The following is an 11,919-nucleotide window of genomic DNA, read 5'->3' as shown; positions in this document are numbered from 1 at the left end:
GGAGAGGTGGGAGAGGGGGGAGAGGGGGGAGAGGGGGAGAGGGGGAGAGAAAGGGTGGGGGAGGGTGGGGAGGGGGAGAGGGAGAGAGAGGGGGGAGAGAGAGAGAGAAGAAACAAAATTTCACAGTAACCACCCTTATTTTCAAGAAGTGTTTTTTATATCAATAATGAACAAATAACTTTACAGGTCCTTAAAAACTAAACCACAAAAAATTCTTTATTAAAAAATTAAATTTATTGCAAAACTTCTGTGATATTTACATTCATTTACAAAACTGTCAGACTCACAAACATAACAATCCGACATGCAAAATGGCTGGGACGGCAACATATTAGAAAGCTGTACACAAGCAGAAGCACAAATATTCACAACTTCTTGCATGTTAGGATCTTAATTTTGCAAGCTGCTCTTCAATTTCTTCATCCGTAGGCAATGTTGATTTTGAGCTCTCCCCAACTTTTCCACGGATTGCTGATGGGGCTTGTGCCATTTTTCCAGATATTTCAATGCCAATCTCATCCAAAACCTTATTCACAACCTGTTCACTTTCTTCTTCATCTCCGGATTCATCCAACATGTCATCCAAGGTATCATTAACTAGAAAAATAAAAAAAATTAGAAAATGTTGCACATGTAGCCTATACAGGGTGTTACAAAAAGGTACGGCCAAACTTTCAGGAAACATTCCTCACACACAAATAAAGAAAAGATGTTACGTGGACATGTGTCCGGAAACGCTCAATTTCCATGTTTAGAGCTCATTTTAGTTTCGTCAGTATATACTGTACTTCCTCGATTCACCGCCAGTTGGCCCAATTGAAGGAAGGTAATGTTGACTTTGGTGCTTGTGTTGACATGCGACTCATTGCTCTACAGTACTAGCATCAAGCACATCAGTACGTAGAATCAACAGGTTAGTGTTCATCACGAATGTGGTTTTGCAGTCAGTGCAATGTTTACAAATGCGGAGTTTGCAGATGCCCATTTGATGTACGGATTAGCACGGGGCAATAGCCGTGGCGCGGTACGTTTGTATCGAGACAGATTTTCAGAACGAAGGTGTCCCGACAGGAAGACGTTCGAAGCAATTGATCGGCATCTTAAGGAGCACAGAACATTCCAGCCTATTACTCGCGACTGGGGAAGACCTAGAACGACGAGGACACCTGCAATGGACGAGGCAATTATTCGTGCAGTTGACAATAACCCGAATGTCAGTGTCAGAGAAGTTGCTGCTGTACAAGGTAACGTGGACCACGTCACTGTATGGAAAGTGCTAAGGGAGAACCAGTTGTTTCCGTGCCATGTACAGCGTGTGCAGGCACTATCAGCAGCTGATTGGCCTCCAAGGGTACACTTCTGCGAATGGTTCATCCAACAATGTGACAATCCTCATTTCAATGCAAATGTTCTCTTTACAGATGAGGCTTCATTCCAATGTGATCAAATTGTAAATTTTCACAATCAACATGTGTGGGCTGACAAGAAGCCGCGCGCAATTGTGCAATCATGTCATCAACACAGATTTTCTGTGAACATTTGGGCAGGCATTGTTGGTGATGTCTTGATTGGGCCCCATGTTCTTCCACCTACGCTCAATGGAGCACGTTATGATTTCATATGGGATACTCTACCTGTGCTGCTAGAACATGTGCCTTTACAAGTACGACACAACATGTGGTTCATGCACGATGGAGTTCCTGCACATTTCAGTCGAAGTGTTCGTACGCTTCTCAACAACAGATTCGGTGACCGATGGATTGGTAGAGGCAGACCAATTCCATGGCCTCCACACTCTCCTGACCTCAACCCTCTTGACTTTCATTTATGGGGGCATTTGAAAGCTCTTGTCTACGCAATACCGGTACCAAATGTAGAGACTCATCGTGCTCGTATTGTGGACGGCTGTGGTACAATACGCCATTCTCCAGGGCTGCATCAGCGCATCAGGGATTCCATGCGACAGAGGGTGGATGCACGTATCCTCGCTAACGGAGGAGATTTTGAACATTTCCTGTAATGAAGTGTTTGAAGTCACGCTGGTATATTCTGTTGCTGTGTGTTTCCATTCCATGATTAATGTGATGTGAAGAGAAGTAATGAAATGAGCTCTAACATGGAGAGTATGCGTTTCCGGACACATGTCCACAAAACATATTATCTTCTTTCGTGTGTGAGGAATGTTTCCTGAAAGTTTGGCCGTACCTTTTTGTAACACCCTATATATGTCATCAAGGCAGCCTTTAATTTACAGAATAAAAATATACATAAAACACAAGGGTTTAATATGTCTGCTTCCAGGAAAGTCACCCTAAACTTGGTAAAATGGTAAAACACTGTGTTTTAATTAATTTCTACATGGAAGAGCTGGACAAAATATAGGAGCACCTTATTTCCAGAACTTGCTTTCCAACTTCCCTGTAACTCACTGACAGTCTTCCCCCTCCCCTTCCACAATGCTTAAAAACGCCCCCCCCTTTTTTTTTTTTTTACCTCTCTCATTAGCTCTCTAGAAGTATTTTCCCATTGGCTATGCAAAACTGGTGTGTTTCCAACATGTGTACATGTTACTCTTTAATGTTGCCTTGCAGTACACGGTTTTGTATTCATGTTGCTTCCTTCAGTTACCATTGCTGACCAGAAAAAGAACACTAGAAAAGTGAAAGGATAATTCTTAAATTCTGAGCAACGTCCTCCATCTTAAATGCTCAGCTGAACTGAAACATTAATAAAAATGCTGTTCTTGAAATATAAAAGTTAACATTTATACTTACTCATTTCTTCAGTCATTTCCATCTTCATAGATGCTTGGCCAAAGGCCTTCATATCCGCAGCCACCTGTTCTGGTTTCATTAACTGGTTGGCAGCACCCATGGTTTTTGCTGTTTTACTCATCGCATCTGCAAGAGCAACGTTTGCTCCCATAGCTTTGTTCTGTATACCAATGCTCTGTATCTGTAAAGACCACAAAAATTTGTTGATTACACCATTCTTCATTAGAAGAATGACAGTCAAGTTGTTTGTCACATATATTAATTACAGTACTCCTGAAAATAATTTGATGCTACTGATACGAGAAAACTAACATTTCCCTATATAAGACAGCAAATTAATTTCTTTTTTGGGGTAGCGCACTTTTTGGTGAAGTATTTTTTTAAAGGTAAAATACTTCCCTGTTCGGATTTCCAGCAGGGATTACTCAAGAACATATCATTAAAAATTGCCTTTCTATGGGGGAGTTGGACCCCTTAATTGTGATACTAAGCTACGGAAACCTAAAAGAAGTTAAATACAGTGAAGTGTGGTAGTAGGAATATTGTGTGGTCTCACTGCCAGACACCACACTTGCTAGGTGGTAGCCTTTAAATTGGCCGCGGTCCGTTAGTATACGCCACTATCAGTAATTGCAGACCGAGCGCCGCCACATGGAGGTCTAGTCTAGAGAAACTCCCTAGCACTCACCCAGTTGTACAGCTGACTTTGCTAGCGATGGTTCACTGTCTATGTATGTTCTCATTTGCAGAGATTACAGTTTAGCATAGCCTTCAGCTATGTCATTTGCTATGACCTAGCAAGGCGCCATATTAAGTTACCATAAGTACTATCTTCAAGAATGTATTCTGAACAGATAATATTGTGAATCATGTACCATCAAGAGCGACGTTCATCATTAATGGATTAAAGTTAAGTATCAAACTAATTAAGTCCACTTTCTGAATTCTCATTCCTTGTCCTGTTCCAGACCTCACGTCAGTATAGTTCTTCCCTCCTCACGCCAGTCTGCATGAGCTAAAACGCGGACATTTCGGCCTCCACTCGTAACACGGTGTTGGCTCTTCTGCTAACACAAAATATTGTGATTTCTAGTCAGGTGAGCAAAGTTTCATCAATACAAAATCAAACAGGGGCAATCCAAGAGATGTCGGTGAATTACTACTGGCAGCACAGTGAAGATGTTTCATAGTCAGATACACACAAAGCCATGATCACCACAGTAGTACAAGTACACACACCTTACTTTACAGATGAAAAATGAGGAAAAGGAGGAGGAGAATATGATGATGATTATGACGATGATTAAAAAATTATTCAATATGTTAAGGCTGACAAAAATTTTACCTTGAAGAGGAGGTGGAATTTGATAAAGACAAGGCAAGAAAAGAAAGTGTAAGAGACTGTGGAATGGCGGAAAGGGGTTAGGGAGGGAGCAGTCTAATAGAATTTCAGAGAGAGTGTAAGTTAATTTATATTAACATGTGGTTTAAGAATTATGAAAGAAGGCTGTATACATGGAGATCTGGAAACACCAGAAGGCTTCAGACGAAATGTATAATACAAAACCAGATGTTTCAAAAGCCAGATGGGAATGCGGACTTTCACCTTTATATGCAGCCTAAAGATGAAGAAATTTCAAGAATATTGGAACTTGGAGAAGCTGAAACAACTGGAATGACAGAAGGAAGATTACATTTTAATGCCCCATCAACAGCATAGTCATTACAGGCAGAGCACAAGCTCGGATTATGAAAGGATGGGGAAGGAAATCTTCCTCTCTTCAAATGAGCCATCTTGACATTTGCCTGGAATAATTTAGGAAACTCACAGAAAATCTAAATCCTCATGGCTGGATGGGTATTTGAACCATCATTCTACAGAATTTGAGTTCAGTGAGCTAACCACTGCACCATGCTGCTCGGTAACTTTTAATGCTAGGCCTTCAAGAGATTAACTTTTTGACAATTCATTTACACAGCTGGCAGCAGCTGTTTTTGAAATATTTCAATTTAACCTCAAATCACAAATTAAGTGTTTCTTAAATACCCCAATTATTTTAGACTTACAGTAATGAAATATTCTTTTCCAAATCTACACTTCAAGCTGGTAAATTTGATAACCCAGTTATCCATTTCCCACTCATCACTTGGCTATGAAAATTTGGACAAAACTCATTGTGTAGTTTATAGGTAGTCTCTGACCAAAAAGAACATCAATAACAGAAGAATAGGGGAAACGAAATGCAGCTGAATGAAGCAAGACGATGATATAAGAATCAGATGATAAAATTGTACTACAATTAAAAATACTTTGTTATTCACATTTCAGCAAGCTGTGTGGTAGTGGCCAGCCGGAATTCAATCTCAGTTCTTTCTGAAGTGCCAAATGATAGCTGTGCTCCATATTCTGCAAGTATGTGCAGCATCTTGTGTAGTGTGACTAGCTGCATGCTGGTAACATTGTTCACTGCCATTGCATTCTGTTAGACACCAAGTGATTTTAATCGGAATATAGATGCTAAAAGTAAAGGATGAATTTGTTATTTGGGAGGAATAATAATTGATAATGGCAAAAATAAAGAGAATAGAAATTGCAGAGTGGAAGTAGCGAGAAATTTTTTTTCTGAAAACAGAAATATATTGACATAAAAAATAAACAGATGTGTTAGAAAGTATTTTTTACATTATTTGTGAATGAAATCTGGGCGATAAGTAGTACATACGAGAAAAGAATAGAAGCTTCTGGAATGTGGTGTCATAGAAATATGCTGCAGCTTGGATGGGCAAATCTAATACCTAAGGAGAGAACAAACTTGACAAAAAGAAGGCATACATTGACAGAACTTAGCCACAGGCATTAAAAAATTAGCTAATTTCGCAACAGCTGGAGGTATGGGGAGTAAAATTTTGAGAGAAATCAAGGCATGAACAAGGCAAGCAAGTTCAAAGAGATGTTTGCTGCAGTAGTTATGCTGATATTAAGATACTTGCACAGGATAAACAAGCCAAGAGAGCTGCATCAAACTAGTCTTCACACTAAAGACAAAGATGACAACAAGATGTAGCCTCTTTTTTAATTCTTAGAAATACTGCACTTAAAAGAATTCTATTTATTCAGTTCCCAACATATTTTTTCAGGAATTCAACAGACATTTCTGTGAGAGTATACGAATTTAATTATCATTTAAGAAAAATTAGCATAACAGCACATACCTTACTATTTGCTGCGTATGTCCTATTTTTCTGCTTTCGTAGCTGAATCAACTGTTTCGCCAGCATCTTACATCCCTCATTGTTTCCTTCTCTGGCCATTTTTTTAATTTCCATTTCCTGTGGCAAAAAGTCTTTATTAAAAATATAGCTTCAAGTGCTTGCTGCCATATTTGTTGCAACACAAGCTCTTCCAAGCCCATAAATTGATGGTAGTGAGTTACAGTCTCTCTCTCTCTCTCTCTCTCTCTCTCTCTCTCTCTCTCTCTCTCTCTCTCTTTCTTTCTCTCTCAAGGTAATTTATTTCAATCTAAGTAAATATTGTGGTTGTTTTTTGGGGAAGGAGACCAGACAGCGAGGTCATCGGTCTCATCGGATTAGGGAAGGACAGGGAAGGAAGTCGGCCATGCCCTTTCAAAGAAACCATCCCGGCATTTGCCTGGAGGGATTTAGGGAAATCACAGAAAACCTAAATCAGGATGGCCGGATGCGGGATTGAACAGTCGTCCTCCCAAATGTGAGTACAGTGTGAATCTAAGTAAATGGGATGCACCGTTACTTTATGGTAGAACGTAATATAGACCTTAGGGGATGACAGGATGCTATCCACTTCATTTCACTATTTGTTATGTCACATTTATTCTTTGTATAAGCAATGGCATCATGCTTGATTCTGAGGTGCATATTTGCACAATAAATTTGCAGCTTGTTAACATATGAATACTTACATGATCTGATATTACATTAAGGCATAGAAATGTAGGTTGAAGTCAATGTGGGGCAGAGATAAGTTAAGACATATGCATATCAAAAAGTGGCTAGTCAGCCATACTTGCATGTGAGCAACAAATCTACTCATGTGACTGGTAACATTAATTGACTATATTATGATCAGGGAGTGGCACAGTCCAACAAGAACACTATATTTAACGCACTTCTGTTTTATAGTTTAACATCTTATCTTTTAAGTATCTAAATGTCAAACTGCAAATTTGTTGTACATGCTTCTATCAGCATATTACATTTTTCTTAATACCTTGTGTTATGGCTTTGCAAATGCTTGAAAATGATACAGAAACTGTAACTGCATTAGTATAATAAAATAGTTGAAGCTAAAAGTGAACACAACATCATTTAACAAATTTATAAAGTATGAAATGAAATATATTCTGGCATCAGCCACAACTGGGCATTGAAATTAATTCAAAGGCTAAAAGTGAAAATTTGTGCCACACTGGGGCTCAAAACAGCATTTCCACTTTATGCAAGCAGTCGCCTTAACTGCTTCGGCCACCAGAGCACACTTTCTGTCCAACCCTACTACGGTGGACAGCGGGTGCTACGTAAGAAGTGTCCTACAAGTTGGGAATTTGGATCGGACAGAAACCGAGTGGTTACGCGACCACTTGTGTAAAGTGGGAAATTCGTGTTCAAGTCCCAGTCTGGCAAAAATTTTCACTTGTTACTACTGAATTAATTTCAATGCCCAACCACACCGATGTCAGAAAATATTTCATTTCATCATGCGTATGTACAGTTGAGAAATCAAGTATGGTGTCCAAAAGAGCAGACACCACACATACATAAATTTATATGAGCTTTGACTCAGCACTATAAGAAATTAATGACCAAAAGATGACTTGCAGAGCACAAATGTAGAGGCAGCTGTAGCTATAGCTGGACAATAAGTTATCATCATCTGCAAATATGGAGATTCTCCATCTGTCGGCATCTCGCAATTTTCCCACATGCTGTCACACCAAAACAGGTGAACTGTTCTATGTTCCAACGCCAGTGATGTCCTTTGCCTGCTACAGCTTAATCTAACGTCCCATTCTACTTTTACTTTGAATGTAGTATTTCCACTGTCGTTCTTGTCAAAGAATGGAATATTAAAAACCTACAATTTTATTTGAATCAAAAGAGAGAATTAATCATTTCTGAACAGGCTCTGAGTAACCGGAAATCACCCGTTGGAATTTTTTGTGATCTCTCAAAGGCTTTTGATTGTGTAAATCATGGAATACTTCTAGATAAGCTCAAATACTGTGGTATGAATGGGACAGCACTCAAATGGTTTAAATCATACCTAACTGGAAGAGTGCAGAAAGTTGAAATAAGCAGTTCACATTACATGCAAACAACTGGTGATTTCTCAAACTGGGGAACAATCAAGAATGGGGTGCCGCAAGGTTCGGTCCTGGGCCCTCTGCTGTTCTTAATATATGTTAATGACTTGCCATTCTATAATCACAAGGATGTAAAGCTGGTACTTTTAGCCAATGATACAAGTATTGCTATCACACCCAACAGACAAAAATTAACTGATGAAATTGTAAACAATGTTTTACAGAAAATCATTAAGTGGTTTTCAGCAAATGGGCTCTCATTGAACGTTGACAAAACACAGTATATACAGTTCCACACAGAAAATGGAATGACACCATTAATAAATATACATTTCAATCAGAAATTGGTAGCTAAGGTAGAATATTGAAAATTTCTAGGTGTATGCATTGATGAGGGGTTAAACTGAGGGGGGGTGGGGGGGGGGGTGGAGACCACTGAAGATCTGCTGAAATGTTTGAGTTCAGCTACTTATGCTATTAGGGTCATTGCAAATTTTGGTGATATACATCTCACTAAATTAGCTTACCACACCTACTTTCATATGGCATCATATTCTGGGGTAACTCATCATTTGAGTAAAAGTGTGTTCATCGCACAACAGCATGTAATCAGATTAATTGCTGGAGCTCATCCGAGATCACTTATTTAAAGAGCTAAGGATCTTCACTGTAGCCTCACGAAATTTGTTATTAACAATCCGAACAAATTCAAAAGTAATAACAGTGTATATGGCTACAAGACTAGGAGAAAGGATGATCTTCACTACTCAAGGTTAAATCTAACTTCGGCTCAGAAGGGAGTAAATTATGCTGCCATGAAAGTCTTTGGCCACTTACCTAATAGCATCAAAAGTCTGACAGATAGCCATATAGCATTTAAAGGGAAATTAAAAGAATTTCTGAATGGTAACTCTTTCTACTCATCAGAATAATTTTTGGATATAATAAGTGGGTAATTTCTCCACCCCCACAAAAAAAAAAAAAAAAATCAAGTGTCATGTAATATTTTTTGTAATGTAATATCTTCTTGTATAGACACCTTTTATCAACCTGACACATTCCACATCATTACGAAATGTCGTATTCATGATCTATGGAACAAGTACTAATCTAATCTAAGCATTATTTAGGTTAACTTGGATTGTGTATTCTAGATTCAGAGAATGAAATTCTCCTGCATGCGGCAATTCATTATTATGAGAATAGTATTATACTCACTTTTCAACACAATTACTTCTTAACAATTTCCCCCCCCCCCCCCCCCCCCCCCCCTGACAATAATCAATTTTAGCTGAACTGCAGTGCACACAATCACAATACACAGACTAAAACTTTGATGTAGATGATGCCTCCTACTCTAGTGTTCAGAGCAGAGCATATATTCTACTGCATAGGTATTCAACACACATCCATCTAACAAAGTAAAAAATTGGGAATACCTACCAATTCAAATGAAAGACACTTGTCAGACGTCAATCTTTCTAAAATTTATCTGACTATCAAGATTCAAGTAGGCCTATTGACAAGTTCTATGAACTACAAGGATGTAGCAGATTTCATTGTAATGCTGGATGAAAAGCAAAACAGGAATATTTGACACTACTCATTGGCTTTGATCAGGGATGTTGTAAACAACATGGTGACTGTAACAAAATATCAGTGGCAATTTTGTCCAAATAGGCTAAGCTATAGACCAGTCTGTTGCTACGGCCTGGTTTTTTGCTTTTACATTTGTTGGCTACACCAAAAACCAAGATGAAAATACGCAGAAAAAGCTATTAACATCACATCACTGAGCAAAACCAATCACTAGCATCAAATATGCCTCTTTAGCCATGAAAAATAGTAATGCCTGTCAATATGGCTCTGTATTTGCAGGCGTAGGTAACAATTTTCTTAGCGACATATCACTGTAATCAAGTAAATAATATACCAACAAAAGACAAACCTTATCTTTTTGGTATAAGGTGGAAGATAACATTTTTCAGAGTATCAACTTCCCTTCCTACTTCACTCAAATTTTCCACTTTCCTGAAGGCTCTCGGTCATGGTGTGATCTATTGAACATTATGACTGAATGATTTATAAATGAAAAAGACTTGTTTCTTTAAAGCTTTAGGTAACGTTTCCATATTCAATTTGGAAATTAACGAAAACATTTGCACAATATGAAGCCCCAAACTAATAATTTTCTGGAAACATTAAAAACCTTTATATCGCAAGCTTACAGGAAGCACAACACTATATTTTTGAAGTGTAAGAACTTGAACTGAAAGTAACTTCCAACTTGTTTACATCCATTCCTAGTGCCCAGAATGATTAGTATGTGTATGCTTTTATTTGATACTTCATGAGACCATGATATTTACACCAAGAAATAGAACGAAGTGCACACACTGTTAAATAAGGATGGATTAAAGAGTCATTCCTGGACTTATTGAAGAAACCATGCTAATACTTAGCTGAAGTAATTTTGGTAATTCATAGAAGGATCAGATTAACATTTCCTCTAGAATACAAGCCAAATGTGTTAACCAGTGCTCCTCGTAGCGCCTTCCAGTATTCAGAGCACACTAGTTAATATGATAGATGAGGTCTAAAGCAAAACTGTACAAATATCACTCACAATGTGATTTTCATGCTGAAAATTTTTCTTGCAGCCAATTGTAACTCAACTGTAAATAAGTACAGGCGCAGCAGATAAAACAATAACACTAGCATGTATAGACACTCACAAGCTTCTTCTCTTCTCTTTCAAGTTGTCTTCTTTCTCTCTCAACATCTCGGCCGACTTTTCTAAGTGCCCTGTCATTCTCGCGTTGTTGCTCTGTGAAAAAAGATAAACACAATGCTTCTGACACATCAAACCGCCGGATACCATCAATTCTGCCGCTATCCAGTTAACCAGAAATACTATACAAAATATTTACTCTATTGACATGATCTAAAAGTTTATTTTCATAGCCAGTGATCTTTCCCGATCAGCACTAGGCGATCGAAGCATTGAATCCAACGTTAAGTGTTTGATCTTACAGACCTTTGACAGTTGGTTTACTTCCAAAAAAATTAAACATTTTTTTTATTGACCGCAGTGACTTGTTATACTTTCAAGTTTCAAGTTTAATCATGTGCACGTTATTCAGCGCGTCACCTGTCACTGAATCATTATGTTTATTTCCATTAGGCCAGAGATACTTAAAATAGTCGATGAACTCGCTAGTCGCAACAAATGAAAGATAAAACAGCTAAGCGGCCCAGAGTACTACATCCTACGAAAAACGAGGTCCCGCCCGAGTAACATAAAAGCCAAAAGATAAGAATATAAAAACTGTTTATTGTTGTTACTTATAACTTCTGTTCGTTCTGATCACAGAAACTTCGATTACCTAATCTACTGACATGTCCACAGTTATAACAAAGAATATTTCTTTTAGCACATTTATAACACAGCACATTTCTTTATTGTAACTTTTAACGTTTCTACATACTATCAATGTCTTCAATAAAACTGATATACTGCTAGAATTTTATTATGAGACTCAGAAGTTTTATAACCTAATATTTTGTGACATTAGATGTACTTTTCGTTCCAATAGATCTGCAGTGAGGAAATCCTCTGAGATGAGGAACATGTCAGAAAATAGGAATACACAATACATATTTACAAAATAAGACCAGATATACAAATGTACCTGCCAGTTATCCCCAGTGAAACAGCCCTTGTGGATGTGGAATCGGTAAAAAAAAAAAAAATGTGTATTGCTCAATAACGACCATGTTTCTGAATCAGAGTAAGTGGTTTTAAA

The 11,919-nt window shown here is 38.1% G+C and overlaps 1 protein-coding gene across 1 annotated transcript; it reads right to left on the bottom strand.

Annotated features, from left to right (window-relative positions):
• Window positions 1–215: 215 nt before the first annotated feature.
• Window positions 216–11,312, bottom strand: LOC124620805 (charged multivesicular body protein 2b). Its single transcript, XM_047147095.1, has 5 exons — window positions 11,151–11,312; window positions 10,849–10,940; window positions 5,988–6,104; window positions 2,775–2,955; window positions 216–597 (listed from the first exon to the last, which is right to left on the bottom strand). Exons 1-5 carry the CDS (start codon window positions 11,185–11,187, stop codon window positions 383–385), a joined length of 642 nt encoding a protein of 213 aa, XP_047003051.1. The 5' UTR covers window positions 11,188–11,312; the 3' UTR covers window positions 216–382.
• Window positions 11,313–11,919: the final 607 nt, after the last annotated feature.

Source organism: Schistocerca americana, chromosome 1 (assembly GCF_021461395.2).
Source record: "Schistocerca americana isolate TAMUIC-IGC-003095 chromosome 1, iqSchAmer2.1, whole genome shotgun sequence".
In the NCBI taxonomy this organism is placed as follows: domain Eukaryota; kingdom Metazoa; phylum Arthropoda; class Insecta; order Orthoptera; family Acrididae; genus Schistocerca; species Schistocerca americana.
The sequence above is the reverse complement of the archived record's forward strand: the minus strand, read 5'-3'. Positions and strand labels throughout refer to the sequence as shown.

Excerpts from the sequence above, each read along its gene's own strand:
- LOC124620805 (XM_047147095.1), bottom strand. The coding sequence starts at position 11,187 with ATGTTTAATTTTTTTGGAAGTAAACCAACTGTCAAAG. Across the intron at positions 10,941-11,150 it reads AAGTAAACCAACTGTCAAAG|AGCAACAACGCGAGAATGAC; the intron begins GTCTGTAAGATC and ends CTTTTTTCACAG. Across the intron at positions 2,956-5,987 it reads CATACGCAGCAAATAGTAAG|ATACAGAGCATTGGTATACA; the intron begins GTATGTGCTGTT and ends TGGTCTTTACAG.